The 24,418-nt window shown below is 39.2% G+C and overlaps 1 protein-coding gene across 7 annotated transcripts in view; it reads left to right on the forward strand.

Annotated features, from left to right (window-relative positions):
* The window catches only part of EYA4 (EYA transcriptional coactivator and phosphatase 4), a 374,365-nt gene that overhangs the window by 47,997 nt on the left and 301,950 nt on the right, over positions 1–24,418 (forward strand). For all 7 annotated transcript variants that reach the window (XM_082249699.1, XM_082249701.1, XM_082249700.1 and 4 more), the window contains exon 2: positions 1,039–1,140. In XM_082249699.1, the coding sequence (XP_082105825.1) occupies positions 1,108–1,140 (33 nt within the window). In that variant the 5' untranslated portion in view covers positions 1,039–1,107. The remainder of the gene's footprint in view (positions 1–1,038; positions 1,141–24,418) is intronic.

The following is a 24,418-nucleotide window of genomic DNA, read 5'->3' on the forward strand; positions in this document are numbered from 1 at the left end:
TACATTTAGAGTCCATTCTGGGCTGTTAAACCTCATTTTAGGACTGTAGCACCTTGGCAAGGTACCCAGATATTTAAAGCTGAACTCCAGCCAGGAGAAACACAACCCCATTAGTAGGGTACGTGCTTATTGCGTAATGAACCTCTTTATTTCTTTGGAAAGTCAGTGTTTTCACTATTTCTTGTCCCCCAAACATGTCCCCTATGTCTCTTGTTTAGTGTATTTTCATGATGGTGTGCTGGTGGCCATGCGCCACTGTTTACTCCCTATAGAGAAATGGCTCCTGGTCACTTTGCCTCTTCTGTGTAGTTTACAGAAGGGGCAGTAATGTGCTGATATCTCGCTTTCTTCTGTGAGTGGGTACAATCTTTAAAGCCGCCAGCGGTTACCCATCCACAGCCTTTGATTAGGGGCTATGCAAATACGTGCTATCATTAGAACAGCACTGTCCCTGTTTTGACCCCCCCCCCCCCCGGATATGCATAGATCCTCATGTAAGGTAAAAAATATATAGCATTTATATAGTAATAATTATATTAGGGGGAAATAAATACACAAATAAATAAATACATCAATAAATAAATGCCCATTTATTTATTTTTTTAGGGTAATGGGGGGGGGGGGGAGGGAGTGGATTAGTGCAATTATGTTATGTGGGTTGGTTGAGGGGCTGTGAAAGTCTGCTTTAAGTTAAAAACTCTGCTCCAGGTTTCCAAACTGGTGCAAATACCGCTGGCATAGGTGCTTGAAAGGTATATTTAAGAGTGAGTTTAAAACCCTTATTTGAATCATAAATTTTATTTATTTTTTATTCTTCTTACCTATAATGTATGTATCCGTGACCAGATATACATTGCCTAGATGACAGATAACATGAAGTTAAAAATGGAAACTGTGATATAAAAGTATTTGTATATAGTGTTTGAAAATAAGGACTGATTACAGTTATTTTTAAATGCATTTGGTAAATTCAAAGATTTCTGTTCACAAAAGTGGCAACTCAGCACATTTCTTTTGCTTTATTTTCATTTGACACAGATAATACACCACGGTTTACAAAAATCCTGCACGAAAAACCAAATATTTGGAACGTTCTGCGACAAATTCATGGACGACCCTCAGGACCTGAATGAGCAGTCAGTAAGTACTGTATTATTTTATTCAGCTTCCATGCCTATATTGTGCTCATTTTTTGTAGTTGTTAACCAAGAGCTGTTTTATTACTAAATAATCCGTTGCATCATTTTATCAGTTCAAATATGTGTATATGTGAACACCGGCTTGTTTCTGAATGAACAGCTGACCCTAGCATTTCTGATATGTTATTGGCTAAATCCACTGAAAATATAGGCCACGATGTTTACCCCTTCAATATTTACTATAGATTCATTATTCAGCTGGATACCATGGCTAATTTTCACAGTTTAAAATGGTGGTTCTTTACCCTAAAGCAATAATCTATCTCTCTAAAAGGGATGAGAAACCTGTGGGTCATTTTGTGGTCCAAAAATTAAATTTCGGGTCCCCAAATTATTAAATATGCTCAAAAAAATTAAAGGAACACTTTGAAAGCATATCAGATCTCAATGGGGAAAAATATCATGCCTGATAGCTATACTGATATGGACTGAGAAATGTGTTAGGAATGAAAGAATGCCACATCGTTTGATGAAAATGAAAATTATCAACCTACAGAGGGCTGAATTCATAAAAACCTCTAAAAATCAAAGTTAAAAAATGATGCAGCAGGCTAGTCCATTTTGCTGAAATGTCATCTTTTTTTACTGTTTTTCACTAGTTTTGCATTTTGCTAGGGTCATGTCACTACTGGTAGCATGAGGCGATATCTGGACCCTATACAGGTTGCATAGACAGTCCAACTCTTCCAGGATGGCACATCAATACGTACCATTGCCAGAAGGTTTGCTGTGTCTCCCAGCACAGTCTCAAGAGTATGGAGGAGATTCCAGGAGGCAGGCAGTTACTCTAGGAGAGCTGGACAGGGCCGTAGGAGGTCCTTAACCCATCAGCAGGGCCGGTATCTGATTCCTTGTGCAAGGAGGAACAGGATAAGCACTGCCAGAGCCCTACAAAATGACCTTCAGCAGGCCCCTGGTGTTAATCTCTCTGACCAAACAATCAGAAACAGACTTTGTGAGGGTGGCCTCAGGGCCTGACGTTTTATAGTGGGTCCTGTGCTCACTGCTCAGCACCGTGGAGCGTGATTGGCATTTGCCATTGAACACCAAAATTGGCAGGTCTGCCACTGGTGCCCTTTGCTTTTCACAGATGAGAGCAGGTTCACCCTGGGCACATGCGACAGACGTGAAAGGGCCTGGAGAAGCCATGGAAAATGTTATGCTGCCTGTAACATCGTTCAGTATGATTGGTTTGGTGGTGGATCAGTGATGCTATGGGGAGGCATATCCATGGGGGAACGCACAGACCTCTACAGGCTATAAAATGGCAACCTTACTAACTTTAGGTATAGGGATGAAATCCTTGGACCCATTGTCTGACCACACACTGGTGCAGTGGGTCCTGGGTTCCTCCTGGTCCACAATAATACCTGGCCTCATGTGGCTAGAGTATGTAGCCAGTTCCTGGAGGATGAAGGAATTGATACCACTGAATGGCCCCCACGCTCGCCTGACCTAAATCCAATAGAACACCTCTGGGACAATATGTCTCAGTCCATCCGACACCGCCAGGTTGCACCTAGTCCGTTCGGGAGCTCAGTGATGCCCTGGTCCAGATCTGGGAGGATAACACCCCAGGACACCATCTATCGTCTCATTAAGAGCATGCCCCGAAGTTGCCAGGCATGCATACAAGCACATGGGGGCCATACAGACTACTGAGTGCCATTTTGAGTTGCCGCAATAAAATTTCAGCAAAAAGGACTAGCCTGCTGCATAATTTTTTCACTTTGATTTTGGGGGTGTCTTTGAATTCAGTCCTCGGTAGGTTGATAATTTTCAATGTCATCAAACAATGTGGCATCCTTTTGTTCCTAACATATTACCCAGTCCATATCAGTATAGAAATTCAGCATAATATTTTTCCCTGTTGAGATCTGAAGTGTTTTCAAAGTGTTCCTTTAATTTTTTTTGAGCAGTGTATATATACTGTATATATACCATCCATCTACTGGAATATACAAGAAACTCAGTATTTTCTACTGTACTGTATAATTATAATAGACTGACAGTTGAAGTCTTAGGAAAAAAACTGAAACTTGGGATCCTTTCCCAGAAATGTTTTTCAGTTCTGTATTTAGTACTACCTGTACTTTATAGTATTAATGCTAAATGACTTCTATCATTTGAGAATAAAACGTGGTTGTGGAATGTGGTTTGGGATTGGGAATAAAATGCAATCTAATGTCAACAAAAACATATCATACGCAATATTCAACTATATCATTTGTAATTATTCTAAAATATAGAATGAGCTGATTTTGCATTTGTCATTAAAATGTGAAATGTTAAATTATGAATTCTTCAGAAGAGTAGATTTATTTGTCTTGCTTAAAGTTTGTTTTTAAGCCATCCAGAGATATTTGACCAGATATCCAGATATATTTTATATGATAGGTGTTGTTGACATAGTTGATCTTGGATATTGCATTGTTTATTTCACTATGCAATACCATGTGCTGCCCTTTTGTTATAACAGAACACATCACTGTAAATTGAAATGACAAAAGTCTTAATTTTAAGTCAATACTAATGCTTTGCATTGGGACTAGTAATTAAAATACAAACATTACATTTTCAGTAGCTTTTTTCTAGCTGCTCGAAGTTTGGGACCTTACTCAAATTGTGCAATTTTGCAACTAGCTAATCCTCCAATCTGTTACCAATATACCAGTATTTAATGTGACAGAATTTTTTTTCTGAATGGTAAAAAAAGGTTCCCTATAAAAATTACTGGACCTGAACAATATGCATACGTGGATAGATTTTTGAAGAAGATGAAAAGATGAAAAACTTAGAGAAAGACTAATAGCAATCCTTATTTTAAAGAAACAATAACTCTATCTACCTTACAGTATAACCATTTTGTTAAAAATGAATAAGTAATTGATTCATGTGTCTAATTTATTCACTGTCCCATGCCTGACTTTTTATTTTGTGAAAAAAATTCTATGGTTTAATTAGGGAGATAAATGCTTCCCTTCCCATTTTTATATTGTGGAGCTTCTAGCTCTGCTATGGATTCTGGTACTGAATCATTGTGGTTACTGTGAAATGTGAGATCATGGGAGATTCTCAAATCCTAGTTTCCACTCCCTGATGGGTTAATTAGATCACTTATGCCATGGATACAGTTGTGGGTAATTTTATTTTGTGAGGGAGTGAGATGAAAATTGTACAAAGACAAATGTCTACTAGGATATATTTATTTTTAACGTAAAAAAAAAAAAAAAGGTCAGCGTTTTTTTTTTTTTTGCTTGCCTACGTGCTTTTATTTGTAACTGTTCATACACTGTGGTAAATACTTAGGCCTAGTTCATACGTGCTTTGTTTAGTAAAATACAGTAAAGTGCCTACTACTTTAACATGCATTTTTGATGCTTTTGTGATGTTTTTTTGAAGCTTTAATGAAGCTTTGCAAACACACTGTGTGTGTGTTGGTTTTCTATTTGTTTTAAAGGGGAAGTGATGTCAAATGGGAAATAATGATGAGGAAGCCACTAGTTGTTGGTGCAATACCTGGTTTGTTTTCTTTTTTGTGTTTTGAATGATTCAGTAGTACTCCTGCTCATTAGTTTCCTGTCTTATTAGTGCCCCTGGTCAGCAGATCTCTAGCTCATCAGCTTCCCGGCTCAGCAGTTTTTAAGCTCAGTAGAACCATGGTGTATTTGTAGATCTTCCTGGCTCAGCAGATTCCCCACTCAGTGTTTTACCAGCTCAGTATCAACCCCAGCTTAGTATTACCCCCACTCAATAGTACCTTCCCCTCTCAGTAGTACCCCACCCAGTAGCACATTCCCCCCCCCCCCCACGGTCAGTAGAACAACCCCCTAGCTCAGCAGTAGCCCCCCGCTCAATCGTACCATACTCGCTCAGTAGTACATTCCCAACTGCCCCTGCTCAGTAGTACATTACTTTATTCGCTCAGTAGCACATTCCCCATACCCCCTCCACTCAGTAGTACCTCCTGCTTAGTAGTACATTGCCACCCCAGCCTCCCACTCTGTACACACATGGGGAGTCAAGGTACTGCCAAAGCACTTTCTCCCAATCCTTCCCTTAATCATTTAGATGTTCATTGGCATCACTATATGTGTATCTTCTTGAGGAGGGGGATTCACCATGTTTGGAGGAAGAAAATGCTGACTATGACCCTAAAAACATCATCCCTACAGTCAAGCACAAAGGTGAAAACATGATGCTTTGGGGTTGTTTCTCTGGTGAAGTTAAAGACTGACTTTGAGGGGCAAATGGACAAAACAATTTATGGTAAAATCTTGGGTGGAAATCTTCTTCCCTCAGCCAGAACACTGAAGATGGGTCATGGATGGGTCTTTCAGCATAACAATGACCCAAAACATACCGAGGCAACAAAGGTGTGGCTCAAGAAGAAGGACATTAAGGTAATGGAGTGGCCTACCCAGTCTCCAGACCCTAATTCTATAGAAAATTTATGGAGGGAGCTGAAACTTCGTGTTGCCAAGTGACAGCCAAAAAACCTTAAGGATTTAGAGAAGATCTGTAAAGAAAAGTGGACCAAAATCCCTCCTGAGATGTGTGCAAACCTGGTAACCAACTACAAGAAACGTCTTACCTCTGTGTTTGCCAACAAGGGTTTCTCCACCAAGTACTAAGTCATGTTTTTCTTGGGTATCAAATACTCACTGAACTGCAACTCAATTTATAACATTTGTACCATGTGTTTTTTTCTGGATTTTCGGTTGATATTCTGTCTCTATCATTTAAAATGCACCTGTGATAAAAAAAATTATAGACCCTTCATTTCTTTATAAGAGGGCAAACTTACAAAATCTGCAGGGGGTCAAAAATCTATTTTTCCCCACTGTATATGTGGTGACAAAATGCTCAGTGCTTATTGGTACAAGTTTAGTGCATTAGGATCTGGCCCCATCTTGTAGTATCTCTCTCTTGAAATCTGCCTAGTACTGAGAGACATACAGACTGTTATTGTTCTACAGAGCTAGGCGGATACCATTCAGTATTGCTTGGGGTGGCAAGCTTATGTCTTCTAGTCTTTCTTATTAGAACATTAAAAAATAAAGTTAATTTGAGACTTGTAATGTAAAAACTGTAGTGTTAGATAGAAGTTATTTGTGGCCTAGTTATATATAAATATATTGTAAAATGCATCTGTACTGTCATAGCATGTCATTAGCATGTGTGTATGTGTGCATTTCAAAGGGAAAACTATTTTTGTAGCTTCTGTTTTAATTGGGAAATGACCCAAACTGCTTAGGAGATTAGCATGTGCATTCTCTTTTTTGTTCTTCATTTAAAGAACATAACTAGGACTTTTTTTGTCCAAGTGTAATACAAGAATAAGCGTTTGATAAATCCCTTCTTTACTCCGCCCCCAGAGTGTGATGAGTTGACAGGTAGTTGTAGTTCCCTGGTGAAATTTCATCCCTCGAATCTCTTGTACTTAACGAGCTGTGTTTTTTGTTTGTTGTGGTGTTAAGAAAGAATTAAACAATGAACTAAACAGATGGCAGTAAAATATTTTGTTCAGGTTATAAAGGTGTTGTGTACAACATCGGAAGAAGTATTATTTTCACATTCATTAAATAATACAAAAGGATTTAACCCATTGTACTGTTGGTGGTGGCATTTACATGTTTAACCCTTACAGATGGGCGATACATAGTCATAGCTCAAGTTCACCTTATATCTTCGAAGGTGTGAAATAAACCTGATCCTCATGTTTTGTGGAAATTGTAATTACTTTCTCTGTTTTCTCCAAGATCACTGTTCCATTGAGAATGTGATATCTACATATAGTTGTTCATTCTGGAAAGCTATTTAGTATGTGTCATTTGAATGTTGGAAAGTTTGATACTAATTTAGCTATTAAATACTGTATTCTCTAGTATATAAGTATCTGCTGCACATTTAAGTATTTAGCTACTCCCTGGCATTGTGTATGGTATGTATGGTAAGAGCAGTAACATTTTCAGTGCTTGTGCTACTGCAATCACTGTGCTTTCCTTCTGGTATGAACACAGGAAAGTAAACGATTGTACGCCTTCTCACCTGGAGCCAGTCCCGGACTGGTCATAGGTTACATGTCCTTCTGGGGCCCAAGGCAGGTGGGCTGCTCCCTGAGTCTGCGCCGCTCACGCGGCCTCTCCGCGGCCGGTCGGCAGTTCAGTTTAACCGTCGGGGTCAGGGGCAGAAACTACAGGTCAGCTGACCTGTGAAGAGGGAGGAGCTGTAGGAGACACCAAATGAGAGGGAAAGGAAGTGCGGCTCCATGCACCTGGATAGGACAAGCGGCCGAGGTGACTGCATATAGAACAATCAATCTATCCCGTAGAGCTCTTAGGCCCTCCCTGTGCTCTCTGGCCCCACAGTGCTCTGCGCCCCTCTAGTGCTCTCTGCCCCCCCAGTGCTCTCCACCCCCCAGTGCTCTCTGGCCCCCCAGTGCTTTTTGGCCCCCCCAGTGCTCTCTGACCCCCAGTGCTCTCCGGCCACCTCTATGCTTTCTGACCCCCACACTCTCTGGACCTCCTTGTGCTCTCTTCTTCCCCAGTGCTCTCTGCCCCCCCTGTGCTCTCAGGCTTCCCCCAGTGCTCTCTGCTCCCCCAATGCTTTCCAGCCCCCCCCCCAGTGCTCTCTGCCATTTACAAAACAAAAAGGTTTGTTTAAACACTCACTAACAGTCATTTTACTGCTGGCTGGCAGATTGACATACCCATATGTCGCCTCACTCATGCTCTCTGACATATTAAATATCTTGGACTGTCTACTTTTCAAAAAGGGGTCATTTGGGGGATATTTGTGCTGTCCTGGCATTTTAGGGTCTCAAGAAATTAGAGGCAGCCAGTACATCATGATTGATCAGTTTTCAAATATATATATATACCATAGTTTGAAGAATTTATAACTTTCACACAAACAAAATATAATACACTGATTTGGGTTATTTTTACCAAGGAAATGTAGCAGACTATATTTTCGCCTAAATTTATGAAGAAAGATTATTTGTTTGCAAAATTTCAAAACAAAAAACAAGAAAAACATGTTTTTTTTCAAGATTTTTGGTTTAATTAATATAGCAAAAAAAAAAAAAAAATGAAAAACCCAGTGGTGATTAAATACCACCAAAAGAAAGCTCTATTTGTGTGAAAAATAAATTATATAAATGTAATTTGGCTACAATGTTGCATGGCCATGGAATTGCCAGTTAATTGAGCACAGTGGTGAATAGCAAATAATGAACCTGGTCATGAAGGGGGTAAAAGCTTCCAGAGTTCAAGTGGTTAAATTGCAAACAAAATGACAGCTCTTAGCTGATTTGTTTTGTATGTAAACGAAGTGGCTGGGGTTCCCTTTATCTAATACAGACTTTTATGAGGGCCTAATACAAATGTTAATGGGGGACCACCACACAAATAAGGTGTTGGGGATCCCTTGAGTCTGGTATGGATTTTAAGAAAAAGCTTGAGGTCCCCCTTAAAAATCCATACCGTCTGAGAATGCAGCCTGGTTGTCCAGGAAAGGGAGGAGGGGGGAGCAGCACGCAGGGGGAACCCCCTGGCAAAGCAACTTTCCCCCATGTTGATGGGAACAAGAGCCCCTTTCCCACGACTATTGAGGTAAATTTTACATAAATCTTGAAGCCATGGGAAAAAAATGTTTTTTTTTCACATTTTTTCCGGAATGAAATAGACATTTTTGGAAAAATTGAAAAAAAATGTAATGTGGAGTAGTTTTACAAATTAAAATTCATATTGTTACACTGGGAAGGTGAAATGCAATGTGTATTAAAGTATTAGGCTTGAAATAAAAGTACAGCTTATTCAGTGAAAAAACTAAATTTGCTTTTTCAAATTTTAATTTTTATTACAAATGGAATTACAGGACTGTACAATATATGTTAAGAGCATTTCAACTGACCATGAGAACAGGTAACCACCCACCTTTGCCTTATAATAATTTAAAAGCTTCCTGCCAGTATGACAGTATTTTTCAGTTATTGACAATGCTGATCCAGAAGCATATATTTCTCTATGAAGAGCTTGATCGATTTTCTCCTGATTTTCAGGTCTCATTTTAACTACAAATGAAAGGATTGTGTGTTATTGGGAGGCCGTGGTTTGGAAACCTTCCTTACTGCTGGTGAAGAAACACTTTGTGATGATTACAAAGTAATCAAACAATTTGTGATGATCACAAAGTGATACTGCTGGTGAAAAAACACTTTGTGATGATCCAGAAGTTTCTGGAATAAGAACTCTGGAGGGAAAAGTTAATTCTGGTCCTTGTCATTTAATTTTATAAAGTAGAACTATAGGCACAACTTTTTGCAAGGGAAGGTTATTACACCCGTCAGGTTTTTTTTTTTTTTTTTTGGCCATCTGTGTCCCATTGTGGAGATGTCCTCTCACTTCCTTTCCCTCAGCCAAAATAGGAAGTAAGAGGAAATACATGCAAATTAAGGGAATTCCTTTGGGACCCCCAGATCAGCAGAACTATTGTCCTCAGTGGAAGATTTCACCTCTATTACCTTTTTGGGGACAATCCAAAATGTGGAATTTTCTTTTACTTTCACTTTCAATGATAATGGTAAACAGGACAAATAGAGAGGATGAATCTCCTTAATGGGAGCACAGACAGCAATAAAAACTAACAGGTGTTCTAATCCCTCTCTACTCTATCCAGAACTAAAAAAAGGTTTGCCTTTAGTTATAGTTTAATGTCTTTAGGGAACCTCTGGCACTCCATGATGTGTTTAGTCATCCTTGTAGCATTTGGAAAAGAAGATTTCCTCTCACAATATTGGCAAATTGCACCTTTACTCCTAGCAGAAATTGCACTGTGGAAATGTTTCCAAACTCTAGATGTTGATCTCACCATTGTCTAAGAGTAGAAAAAAAAACAACAATTTATTGAGCATACAATAGGTAAACGTTATGCTGTGATGGTGTAGACATCAATAGGAATCATTTAAAGGTTAAAAAAGATAAATTCATTTGTTAGACAAATCTACCATCTTACCTGTCAATTAAGGCCTGAGAGGATAATTATCATCCACATTATCCCAACAACCACCCAACTGTAAGACAAACAGGGTGGAGCCCACAAATAAAACTGAAGCATTTCCCCTGCGGTGCCCCCTAGTGGCAGAAATGCATATTTCTCTTGTTTAAGCACTGCATTGAAAAGTACAGTGTTACTTGAACTGTATTCCAGGATCTGCTTGTCTTCAGCTGAGAGAACTGGGAAAAATGTAAATCTTTACATAAAGTCTCAGAAATCTTTCATTAAGGTCTTCATGGTATATACAGGTGGTCCCCGGGTTACAAACATCCAATTTACAAATGACTCCTACTTACAAACGGAGAGAGACAACAGGAATTGAGGAGAAATCTAGCCCTAGGAAGAGAAATTCACTTCTGTAAGAGTTCTCATGGTAAAAAGGTGTCTCCACTGAAGCTTTATCAGTAATGCTTGTTTCCACAACAACCTAAAATGTTCAAACTAGCCCGAAATGTGGGAGTGACATCATGGGAGTTGTAGTTCAAACTACAGTTGTCATAGGGACAGAAAGTGAGGTTAAATCTTCTGAACAGGGGTATAGGCAGCAAAACAAATGGTACAGGGGTGTTAACCCTTCCCTATGCTATCCAAAAAACTTAAAAAATATTCTTTTGGCTGGAGCTAAACTTAAAAAATATACCTGTTCCGACTTACAAACAAATTCGACTTAAGAACAAACCTACAGTCCCTATCTTGTTTGTAACCCGGGGACCGCCTGTACTGTAGTTTGAATACCATGTCATAGATATATTACATATCATTGTAAAAGAACATATTCCACTCCAATTTTTCCAGAAAAAAAAATCATTTTTTTTCAGCCCCTTCCCATCTCTACCCACGACCCTGACCCCATGGTTGTGGAGGTTTATTGGAATTTGGAAGCCCACATTAACAATAGGTGGGCACCCAGATATTGCATGTTATGTGAATAAGTAAGGAGTACATAGTATGCCTACTCATTCACAAGAAAATATGACAATTATAGAAGAACGCACTTATACAGTTCTTGCCAAATTCTTTAAATAATACGGTAATAATAAAAAAAATGTCCCAAGATGTACATCTACATCCTATTGCTTTACTTCTTTTTTCAAATATGAAATTTTATTGAAATAGACAAGAAAGAAATAACAACATGGTACATATAGCACAACCAAAGTAGACAGTTTTTCCATAAAGTTAGGCAAAATGGTAGAAGATACAACACCATCAGGCAAGCAACCACATAACCGAGTTTTTTGTTGGGTAGGAGACCTATTGCTTTACTTCTGCTACATGACAGGTCTAACAAATAACAGCTGATATAAACAAATAGGTAGGCTCTCCTGGGTGACATCATTGGCTGTATTTGAACATGACCATATATTTTCAATGATGACACTTGGAAGACTCTACCCCTTTGTTTATCCACTGGACCTGTTATTTGGCAGGGTTGAATGGGACCAGACATGTGTCCGCTGCAGTTCTTTTTTTTTATGGGTTGTCAGGCATCAGGTATTGTGAATGATTTGAATCGATAAGCCCGCTGTTCACAGACCCCCCACAACCATGGCCCTTGTCCTCTTCAACATGAGTACTCCCCCGTGTTAAGGACATGTGGCCTGGTATGGTTCAGAGGGGAATGCCTTCTCAAAGTAACATCCACATGAATGGCAGGACCAAGGTTTCTCAACAGAACATTGCCCAAACCATCACACTGCCTCCACTGCCTTGTCTTTTTCTGGTGCCATTTCTTCCCCAGGTAACTTTCAGATGCCATTGTAATGTTATTCATAAAGTTATGGCTAATCGGTGTATACTGTATATACTGTATGAGTATATATATAAGTGTATATTGTATACGGGAACTTTTTTACCATTATGCATGCTTGCTATAGCTAGCAGGTCTCACTATATAAAAATGCCATTGCACCTGTTGACAACTGAAGCTGTCAGTTAGTGATTGCTTATTGATATTTGAATACCTTTGCATTATAGCTGATTTTGGGCTGATGGGTGATGATCTCTATGTCTTTGTGAATCTGGAGACTTTAGCAGACAGCTCTAAGCATCTGGTGCAATGCTGATTAGCCAGGTTGATTTTTCAGAGGCAATTACCATTGTTTTCATAATATAAGACTGACACGAGGGGTGTCTGTGTAGTACATAAATGTATGCATTAGGCAATGCAAGTGTGTTTGTTTCGGTGCTAACCAGCTGACAAAAAAAAAAACAATATTCTTAATTTTTATTGAGGAGTCACGTTCAACCACCCTCTTATCAGTATGACCTTCTTCGGAGACATATTTAGGCTTCATTTAAATATCTGTGATAAAAATTTAAAAAAGGCCCATCACAATGAAAGCACAGTTTAAAGTTTATGTCAAGGCAAAACATAAAATATACTGTATACTGTATATATTTAGTACATCTTGTCAAAGCATGCACATTTTCCCATGTTTTACCCCTTTAAACACAATGATAGTAGAGAAAATGAATTGTTGATGTGCCAGAAATATAATATGCTTCTACCTTCCTCTATGAAATGACAACACAGCTCTGAATTCCTAAGCATGTGGTGTCAGCCCTGGCTACTTCACTTTTGATGGATTACAAAGATCTTTCCTCATCTCCTCCCCACCTACAGTGCCTTGAAAAAGTATTCACACCCCTTGAAATTTTCCACATTTTGTCATTTTACAACTAAAAAAATAATTAATAGTAAATTTATTTTATTGCGATTTTATGTAATAGACCAACACAAAGTGGCACATAATTGTTAAGTGAAAGGAAAATGATAAATGGTTTTAAAAATTTTAACAAATAAATATCTAAAAAATGTGGCATGCATTTGTATTCAGCTCCCTTTACTCTGATACCCCTAACTAAAATCGAGTGGAACCAATTGCCTTCAGGAGTCGCCTAATTAGAAAATAGAATCCACCTGTGTGTACTTAAAGTATAAATACATCTGTTCTGTGAAGCCCTCAGAGGTTTGTTAGAGGACCTTAGTGAACAAACAGCATAATGAAGGCCAAGGAGCACACCAAACAGGTCAGGCATAAAGTTGTGGAGAAGTTTTAAAGCAGGGTTAGGTTATAAAACAATAACCTAACAAGCTTTGAAAATCTCACGGAGCACTGTTCAATCCATCATCCCAAAAGGGAAAGAGTATGATACAACTGCAAACCTACCAAGACATGGCCGTCCACCTAAACTGACAGGCTGGGCAAGGGGAGCAATAATCAGAGAAACAGCCAAGAGGCCCATGGTAACTCTGGAGGAGCTGCAGAGATCCACAGCTCAGGTGGGAGAATCTATCCACAGGACAACTATTAGTCGTGCACTCCACAAACTTGGCCTTTATGGAAGGGTGGCAATAACAAAGCCAGTGTTGAAAGAAAGCCATAATAAGTCCCGTTTGCAGTGTGCGAGAAGCCATGTGGGGGACGCAGAAAACATGTGGAAGAAGGTGCTCTGGTCAGATGAGACCAAAATTGAACTTTTTGGCCTAAAAGCAAAACACTATGTGTGGCAGAAAACTAACAGTGCACATCACCCTGAAAACACCATCCCCACCCTGAAACATGGTGGTGGCAGCATCATGTTATGGGGATGCTTTTCTTCAGCAGTGACAGGAAAGCTGGTCAGAGTTGATGGGAAAATGGATGGAGCCAAATACGGGGCAATCTTGGAAGAAAACCTGTTTGTCTGCAGAAGATTTGAGACTGGGGAGGAAGTTCACCTTCCAGCAGGAGAATGACCCTAAACATACAGCCAGAGCTACAATCAAAGCATATTCCTGTGTTAGAATGGCCCAGTCAAAGTCCGGACCTAAATGCAATTGAGAATCTGTGGCAAGACTTGAAAATTGTTGTTTACAGATGCTCTCCATTTAATCTGACAGAGCTTGAGCTATTTTGCAAAGAAGAATGGGCAAAAATGTCACTTTCTAGATGTGCAAAGCTGGTAGAGACATACCCAAAAAGACTTGCAGCTGTAATTGCAGGGAAAGGTGGTTCTACAAAGTATTGACTCAGCAGGACTGAATACAAATGCACACCACACTTTTCAGATTTGTATTTGTAAGAACATTTGAAAACCATTTATCCTTTTCCTTCCACTTCCCAATTATGTGCCACTTTGTGTTGGTCTATCACAAGAATTCCCAATAAAACACATTTACATTTTTGGCTGTAACATGACAAAATGTGGAAAGTTTCGAGGGGTATGAATACTTTTTCAAGGCACTGTATATTTAGCAGGCCAAATGGGAACAAATGAAAGTGGCCCATTGCTCAGATCCACATACACTTTAGGTGTGGCATACAATGTCTGATTTACATATGGTGTGCAAGCAGCTGAGATAAGCCATGCTGCAGTGCTTTGTATGTGACCAAGTACTTTTGTCATAAAGTAATTACAGTATTTCCTAAAATGCTCACTATCTTGTCAAACAGATGTTGTGGCATTACAGACAAGATATTTAAATTGATTACAAAGCACAAACTTATTTGGATCCTGATGAATTTTCTATAGTTGATTGTTGCTATAGACTTTAATGGGCTAGAATAGATGATTAAATATACCTTTATTAGTTTCTAAACAAAGCGTTGAGTTATATCCTTATTTAATGATTGTTAACTTGAACATACAGGTAATTATTGCCTAATGGTCTTACAAAGTGAAACAAATGTGTTAAAAGGACAAGTTAAAAATAAGATATCTATTTTTTGGTAAAAATTTTAAATTTCAGACAAGCAAGAATGGGAAAAGAATCTTTAGGTCCTCACTTTGGTGAAATGATTTTTCAACTCAGAATTTTCTCTTGAAGGATTAGCATTTGTGCTGAGTGTATTTTATTACTAATCACTTTAATCTCGCTTTTCAGGCTTGGCATATATTTTCCTTACGAAAAGTGCCAATAAATTCCAAGGATTTCAATTACAACATGCTCTGACTAAGTCAGCAATACGTAAAAACGGCCTAGGTTCTTGACAAGATTTATTGTTCAGTGATATCATTTTAAATTTAATTTTAAAATATCATGAAATTATATGAATGCAGATGTTAATGAAGTTTTCTGTGACTATGAAGCTTAAAGCCTAACTCCAGCCAAATAAAAAAAAAAATGAATGCAGGTATGTGACCATTACAAAAATAATTAGCTTTATATTTGGAAGCAAGTAGCATAAATACCCACATTTGACCTGGTTTCAGTCTTCTTGAAAATCCCTGTACAGAAGAGTTCATTCTGGGAAAGGGAGAAACAACACAATGGGTCAGTTCCGTTGCAATGATTAGGCTGACAGAAAGAGACAGCAGAGTGACAGAGAGATGAACACCTTTAGTCTACTGCCCTATCTTAGTCTGGGAGTGGGGACAGTACCTGTTCAAATCACAGGAATAAATGGAAAGAAATACATTTAGTTTATGCATTTCATATGTGAATTTAGCCATTTGCCTGGTGTTCTGCCTTAAAGAGCAGCTGTAAATAAAATCATTCAGTAAATTGGTAATTTGTCCAAGAAGTCCACTCAGTCCAAGAAGTCCATTTAGTTTACCCTAATCTGAATTGAATGCAATCTATAGTAGCTACATTCAGCAAGCTCTCATTTATGTAGCCTCTTATCGCATGACTGTGTGCACATTTCCTCATTTTGAGAGACACATACTGAATGTGTCTACATTGTGTCATGAGAAAACCTGGTCTTTGCATTTGCATGGTTGAGGACTGCTGTTGCTGGAAAGCCAGACACGGAAAGATGATTTGAAAGTGATCCTACACTCATAGCATAATCTCGGCCTATTTAGCAGGTATCGGACAAGATTCTAACCGTTAATGGGCAGGCTGAATGTTCCATGTTGATCAATCGATCAGCTTGGGTACAACCAGACTTCTGGATTCTCTTGTGATTATTGCAAGCGGCTGTTATAGCCGCTAGCAGTAATCACTGTCTTCTCCTGGCAGGGACGGCTTACCCTGTAGGCCCCCACCGGGAGAAGACATGGTGGTTGCAGGAAAGAAATTCCCATTGTCTATGGCCTGCGCAGGTCTGAACTGGCTTCTTTTACTGAAGGCACGTAGGTATGTACCTTCTCCACCCTCTTCTGCAACCCTTAGGCTGGCCATATACTGTTCGAATCTCGGCCGGTTCAGCAGAAACCAGCTGAGATTCGAAGCGGTTCTGGGCAGGCTGACTGCACCAAGCTGATCGATCAACTTGGGTACAACCAGACTGCCGGATTCTCTTGCAATTATCAGTTGATAATCAATTTCTTCTCCTGGAGGGGACAGCTTCCCCTGCCCACCCTTGCCAGGAGAAGAGAGCAGTTTCCAGCATCAACACTGTGGCTGCAGGAAAGAAATTTGCACCGTGTATGGTCGGCATTGGGCACTGCAAGATTCGCCCAAAGTCTTGTGAAATTTTTTACTTTTTTGTGAGCACTCTCCCTGCTCACACATGACACTATTCATACCTACTGATCGGCTGATCAGGCACCAAGCATTACACTGTGGGAATGCAGAGGCCTCATTTTACCCTGCACCCAACAGGGTGCCTTACTTTACTTACCAGTACCTATTACAACCACCCTCCCATCCCCTAACACTTACCTGCTACAAACAAGGTCCTGCTCAAGCTACGCTGTTCCCCTTAAATTCTTGATTACAGAGTAGAGTGAGTGTAAGGAATTGATTGGCTGCTGCAGCTTTCAATCAGGAGCTGGGAGGAGGGGGCAGGGGAGTGGCTTGCCAGGCGCCATTTGCTTCAATGGATGCCCACAGCCCTTGTTGGGAGCTTGCATGCAAAGGTTTCTCCTTTGCAGCTAGCTATGTAGAGCAGAAACCCACAAACAGGAGCTTTGGGAAATCAGGAAGCAACATTGTGTAAAGAAGCAGATAATTTATCATATGTATGTCTGGACGTCTTAAATTAAAAGTAAACGAAAAAAAGAGTTTATTAATCCTACCCCATTGTCTTCAGCCCATACCTTCCAACTTTTTGATATGGGAAATGAGGGATACCTATTAGCAAATGTATGTAGACATAGGACACACCCCCTGCCACGCCCCCCATAAAGTACAAATACTACAAGTATTTTTCTTTTCTTTTTTACCACTACTATTACTTTATACTGGCTTTTGAAAATGCAGCATTTTAGAAATTAGATGCAAGGTTTAGCACTGGGAAACACTTTCTGAAAGATAAACGGTGCATTTTATATACAACTATATAGATCAGACCAAAACGAGGGACAAATGAGATGGAAAGATGGACCGAGGGACATTGTTCCAAATCAGGGACAGTCCTTCAAAATCAGGGACAGTTGAGAGCTATGTCAGTCTGCTGCAATAGGGAGGACGCATTTTTATTAGTCTTCTGTTTTCCAGTGTTTTTACTGAGACTGCAACATTGTAACTTTTTGAAGAAGCACGTTCCATGGTCTGTGTCCTATTCCTCTTGGCAGTGTTATACATGTTTCAATAAATCTATTGGACCGGCGGAGGTGTGCACACAATTTCTTTCCCAAGTTTTATACATGGATCCGAGCCGGGGCTAGCACCCAGTCTCACCTGTCCTCAGGAATCAGATTACACCTCTCACCTAGAGCAGCGAATTGGCCTCTCTGTTTTCCCTAACTTCTTGACAAGTCACTAGATAAGAGGCTGCAGCAGAGGGCTGTCAGACATCTGTGAACAGAACCAAGAACTGCACAGGAACCAGGGTTTTCAGGTCATCTTTGAGCCTGCATCTCAGTCTCGGAAGTAAATGCTAACCCACTATTATGCATAAACAAAAATAGAAACATCATTCTGCAGAAAATAATAGTCTGAGGTGAAGGTGGAATGACTCAATTCAACCTTGAAAGTTTCCCTCGTAGTCCCAGACTACGAAGAGTCTAATCCGTTCTGTGTAAGGGCGGAGTCTCCAGGAGGAAACCTCTGCCTCTGAAATAAATCAAGCTAGTCAGAGTCTCATACAAAGGCTTACTCGCCAGTTTATTACGTTTCAGAACTATATATATATGCATCATCAAAAGGGATTGGCCTAGGGTACATTCCTTATAAGGGGGTATAAACTGATCAATTTCAAGCTATAGGGAGCGCTCCATTTACGGAGATTAGCTTATTCAGTGGATTCTATTGGTTGAACAAGAAAGCTTAGACATTAATTATCTAAAACTAAGAAAGAGGAACTAGATGGCTACAGGAAACAGATAGTATAATTAGAACATGCTATAATGTGTCAATTGCGAGATACGTGCAGAAATCTTTGTCTTAAATGGAGTTTGAACACAGCAAAATATAGATATTACAAAATGGATACAAAATGGATATTAAAAATGGATACAGGAGGGTGGGCTGCTATAAACCTTGTTAAAAGTAATATGTGTTTTATGCACATTCGGTGGGTATGACTAACATGCATGGAAAGAAGATTATTGATGCTTATTCCTTGACAAATCTTTGGTTGAGGAGAATAAACACACCTTCTGCTTTTAAAGTGATCTGATCTGTAGAGTCTGCAAAAAAGGCAAGCAGGGAGCAAAGGCTTGACACCAGTATTGCCTGTAGAATAGCCAAACAATTTCCAAATACTGACTTACTTTTCCTTGTTCTGCATTGCCTATGTGATATGTATGGAGTCTGCCATCTTGGTAAAGGCAGGGCTTTACTTTCTCTTGTCAGAGCTGGCCCTCTGATGACTGGTGGTCTGTTTACTGGTGGGAAAAAATTCAAGAAGCAGCAGAAGGGGTGTAGAAAGCACAGGCTGGATGAAGGAGAAGCAGGTAGAAAATGATACTGCAGCTTTTACCCCAGAAAGAACAATGATTATACTTCAGCTTTTACTCCAGCAAGGAGAATGGTGAGTAGCACCAGAGTTGTATAAAGTACTCGAAACCCATACTTGAGTAAAAGTACAAGTGTTCGATCAAAAAGTGACTTGAGTAGAAGTGGAAGTGTTCAATCAAAAAGTGACCTGAGTAGAAGTACTAAAGTATTCAACATTTTTTGTACTTAAGTATTGCAAGTAGTTTTTTTAAAAATGTTGCTACTCAAGTACTGAAAGTAAAAGTACCAGTAGTTTTGAAAAAAAATTGCTACTCAAGTACTGAAAGTAAAAGTACAAGTACTGTGTTATGTAGTTATTAAAGAAAGAAGTCGAAAGTTTGAACATCATATTGTTTTTTATTATTTCAAATGCAGCTTTTATTTATATATACAGTAGCTTTTATTTTCGTATGCGCTGATAATACATATGTTTTGAGCTTCATGAAACCTGCCATCTGCTGTTCTGGCAGTGGTCATTTTTATAATTGTAACGAGTAACTATGCAGCACAAAAAAAAAAAAATATCGGAGTAGAAGTATTGAAATCATTGAAAAAATGTAGTGAAGTAAAAGTGGAAGTAGGAGAAAAAAATTCTACTCTAGGAAAGTACAGATACCGCCTTTCGGTACTTAAGTACAGTAGTGAAGTAGTTCTACTTAGTTACTATACATCTCTGAGTAGCACAGAAGCAACATCACTAAATCTTGCTTCAAATCTCCTGAGACTAAGTCCCAGAGACAGCGGTGCCTCTTATACTATAGATATACAGCTATGAGGCTGCAGACACAGTAGTTCCTAGGCACACTTACATGCCAGGAAACATACTAGTACTTTTCAGCATGAATTGAAAACAAAAGAAGCTGAGGGTACTGCTTAAGCCCCTTTCACGCTTGTGTGACTCAACCTACGACTTTGGACTGCACAGTTGCATGAAAAGTCGTACCCCATGAGAGTACCTTTCAAAACTGTGTGACCTCAAGCCACAGCGATTTCAAAATAGTTAATTCACAAAAAATGCTGCGCTATGTGAATTCTAAATGACTATACAATCAGAGAATAACAATATCAAAATATTATTAAAAAGTGCATAAATATAGTGAAAAATTGTCCAACATATAGTGAAATATTGTCCAACATAAATGTGCAATCACCATATAACAATGAAAGAGTCCGTGCAAATGATTGCTTGCAATGAAAAAATCAAGAAAAAAAATCTAAAAATCAAGAAAAACACACAGTGCTTGATCCGCCCTGCAATTCCTTCTCTGTGTAAAAAAGCAGTAGTTTGCTACCTCGATGTGCTCCCCCCCACCAGGAATATTCTCACCTCGGGTAATGTGATAACCATGAAAAACTATTGTTTTTTTACACTGAGAAGGAATTGCAGGGCGGATCAAGCACTGTGTGTTTTTCGTGATTTTTTTTCTTTATATTTTCATAGCAAGCAACATTTGCATGGACTCTTTCATTGTTATATGGTGATTGCACATTTATGTTGTATAATATTTCACTATATGTTGGACAATTTTTAACTATATTTATGCACTTTTTAATATTATTTTGATATTGTTATATTCTGATTGTATAGTCATTTAGCATTCACATAGCGCAGCATTAATTGTGTATTGATTTAGTAAGCACATTAGTGGGATTGTGAACAATGCTAGCAGCTTAAATTCACTTAATTTCATAGATAGTAGCTCGCAGGATCAATATATTTAATTTGACTTTAAAATAGTTCCTGCACTACTTTGGTCTGACTTTGATGGGACTTGAGGTCCATAGACCTAAAGATTACACAGGCATTGCTTCAAGTTGCGTCAAAGTCGTGGCAAAGTCGCATCAAAGTCGTTCGACTTTCAGGTGGCACAAGTGTGAAAGGGGTCTTAGACACAATTAGAATTTCTAGATGTTCCCTGTAAAATATCAAATCTTTACTTTTGAAATTGAAATGCTTTCTTTGTCTTACACTAAATAGTCACAGGTTGATGGAATCCACTCTGCTAAAGTCCACTTGTCCCCTAGGTTTTAGCACCAAGATGTGAAATGTGTGCCCTAGCGGTTACTATTATGTTTAGCTTCCAGATAAACTTGGTCGTAATCCTCCTAACACAAATGATCCTCTATTTTCTGCTACGGAGATTCAGAGGGCTAAAGCCAGCCATAGATTATTATATTATTATACAGGATTTATATAGCGCCAACAGTTTGCGCAGCGCTTTACAATGTGAGGGATGTGTCAACCAACCGAGATTCAATCCATATATGGGAAGCAGTGTTGGGGTAGTTACTCAAAAAATGTAACTAGTTACTAGTTACTTCTGTAAATCGTAACGAGATTACTTTACTAGTTACTGCATTTGAAAAGTAACTTCACTACTTATTACTTTACTTTCCTCTTTCTTAATTGACCGTGTAGAAGAAGATACATGACACTCTTTCTGCATAGTTTATTGTATAAACACAGGCTTTAGGAAACATGAGAACAAAACCTGAAAAAACAGAATAAAACATAAAGTGCAACAAAAAGTCATAAACTTCATCCCTCTCTATTCTTCGAAATAACAATTGTATCGCACGGCTTGGGTAACGCAGGAAAGCGCGTTCCTATAGTCTAGTAAAGTAGTGTAGTTACCTCCTATAGCCTAGTAATTTAGTGTAGTTACCAATATTAGTATTGTAACTAGTTACATTACTTCGTTACCAAAAAAAGTAATGTAGTTACTGTAATCAGTTACTTTGTAACTAGTTACCCCCAACACTGATGGGAAGGCAGATTGTACCCAAGTTGATCCATCAGTCAACCTGGGTACAACCAGCATGTTGGATTTCTAGCATGTGATTATTGCCCCCTCTTTCCCTGCCACAATGGCTCCAAAGGAGGGATTACCCCATCAACATTGACTGTGTTGACCGGGGTATAAAGAGATTTTATTTCCTGCATGAACTTTGACCTGCTTGAACAGACAGCATACAAACTTTATTCTAATACATGTTGTCAGTGGATCCCCAGTGGTTGGTAAGGTTCCTGTAAATGCTCCCCTCAAGCAACCTCCTTCTGCACAATCCACACTGTTTGGCACATAGAGAGCTGCACAGTCGCTGCTGCAAAATCTTCCAGCTTCCAGATGCGTCACTTATTGTACGCATGCATAGAAAAAAATATATAAATTGTTTTTTTTTAGCTATACCCATACCTTCACATTTAGTGGAGTCACATGTCAGCTGTTGAACATTATAAGCCACGATCAGCAAAAAATGTAACCATTGGAATAGGTGCAGTCACTATAGCCCCTGAATTTCATCCTAATACATGTATACATTCAGGTGTATAGCATACCATTCTTAGACAAGCCCTGTACAAGGAAGAATAGCTGGGAAACAGACCTTCGGGTCTAGACTGTGACAGATTTGGCATATAGCCCAGAAAATCAAGACATTGGTTTTCAGAGCAATTGTGTGATTAAAAAAGACTGTTTATCAACAGACATTTACTCAAAAGTATTGTCAGCTGTGTCCATATTTCCATATCCAATTTGGTTATACCATATATTTAATTAGCCCCATAGGTTTTCCTTTTATGGTTTATTTATTTATTTCTCAGGCTCTGTTTCCTTCCTCTGCTGCAGATTCCCTGGGTCCTTAGATGTACTTGTTGGAACAGGAACTTGTCCCCTATTCAGCTTTCAACCTTTAGTATGCCAGATGTTGGGAAGTACATTTTACTGTGCAGTACTGAATAAGCCACACATATGAAGTGAGTGTATAAGTGGAGGTTTCATATTAATTTAATGCAGTAATAACTCTGTCATAAATGTTTAGGTTCATTTGGGAACAGTGTTAAGTGTAGGCTCCAAATGATGCTTAACACTTCTGCACCCTGCAACAAATAATTTGAACATAGTTAGTACCTTTTTATTCATCCCAGATGGTTTGCTTTAAGTAACCAACTGAGATGAATATTGGACGCTTCTTGTAACCGGTTAGTGTTTTCAATTTGATTTCGGTGTTAGAGTGTAATGCTTAATCATGTAATGGTTTATCTTCATTTGCTCTGTGTGTTCAAAGGGCAGCAGAATGTTGCTTGTAAAGCACAAGGTATAGTTTTGTCATTAAGGATTGATGTTGTGCATTTGTACCCAGTTACTACTGTTGGTCAAATCTAAAAATGAACCAATTCTGGACCGGAAGGTTTCACCCTCTTAATGACCAGGCCATTTTTTGCGATTCGCCACTGCGTTAATTTAAAATTGCGCGGTTGTGCAACGCTGTACCCAAATAAAATGTCCCTTTTTTCCCCACAAATAGAGCTTTATTTTGGTGGTATTTGATCACCTCTGCGATTTTTATTTTTTTCGCTATAAACAAAAAAAGAGTGACAATTCTGGAAAAAAAAAAAACTATATTTTTCACATTCTGCTATATAGCATTCCCCCCAAAAAAATTTAAAAAATCTAAATTTTTTTAACATTTTAGGCCAATTTGTACTCTGCTCCATATTTTTGGTAAATAAGTGTATTTTGATTGGTTTGCACAAAAGCTATCGCATTTACAAACTAGGGGAAAGATTTATGTCATTTTTATTGTTTTTTTTTTTACTAGTATTGGTGGCGATCAACGATTTTTAACGGGACTGCGACATTGCGGCGGACAGATCAGACCCCTAACTGACATTTTTTACACTTTTGGGGGGACCAGTGATATTACTACAGTAATCAGTGCTAAAAATATGCACTGTAACTGTAATAATGACACTGGCAGGGAAGGGGTTAACACAGTGGGTGATCAAGGGGTTAAATGTAAGCCTAGGGTAGTGATTCTAACTGTGGGGGGGGGTGGGCTTGTGAAATGATCATAGCGACCTGTGATCCTATATAGAAGGATCACAGGTACCATGCCCGCAATCTCGACATCTCCTGTGCCATGCCTGCAGCCTCTGCATCTCCTGTACCATGCCCACAGCCTCTGCATCTCCTTTACCATGCCCGCAGCTTTTGCATATCCTGTACCATGCCCACAGCCTCCGCATATCCTGTACCATCCCCGCAGCCTTCGCATCTCCTGTACCATGCCCGCAGCCTCTGACATCTCCTGTACCATGCCCACAGCCTCTGCATCTCCTGTACCATGCCCACAGCCTCTGCATCTCCTGTACCATGCCTGCAGAGTCTGACATATCCCGTACCATGCCCGCAGCCTCTGCATCTCCTGTACCATGTCTGCAGCCTCTGCATCTCCTGTACCACGGTATAAAACATCTGTTAATGTGCAGGTTCAATAAAGTGTCCCAGTGCTGAAATGGTAAACAATAAAAATTACACAGTAAAAAAGCCTGAAAAATTCA

Source organism: Pelophylax lessonae, assembly GCF_965119305.1.
Source record: "Pelophylax lessonae genome assembly, chromosome: 3".
NCBI lineage: Eukaryota > Metazoa > Chordata > Amphibia > Anura > Ranidae > Pelophylax > Pelophylax lessonae.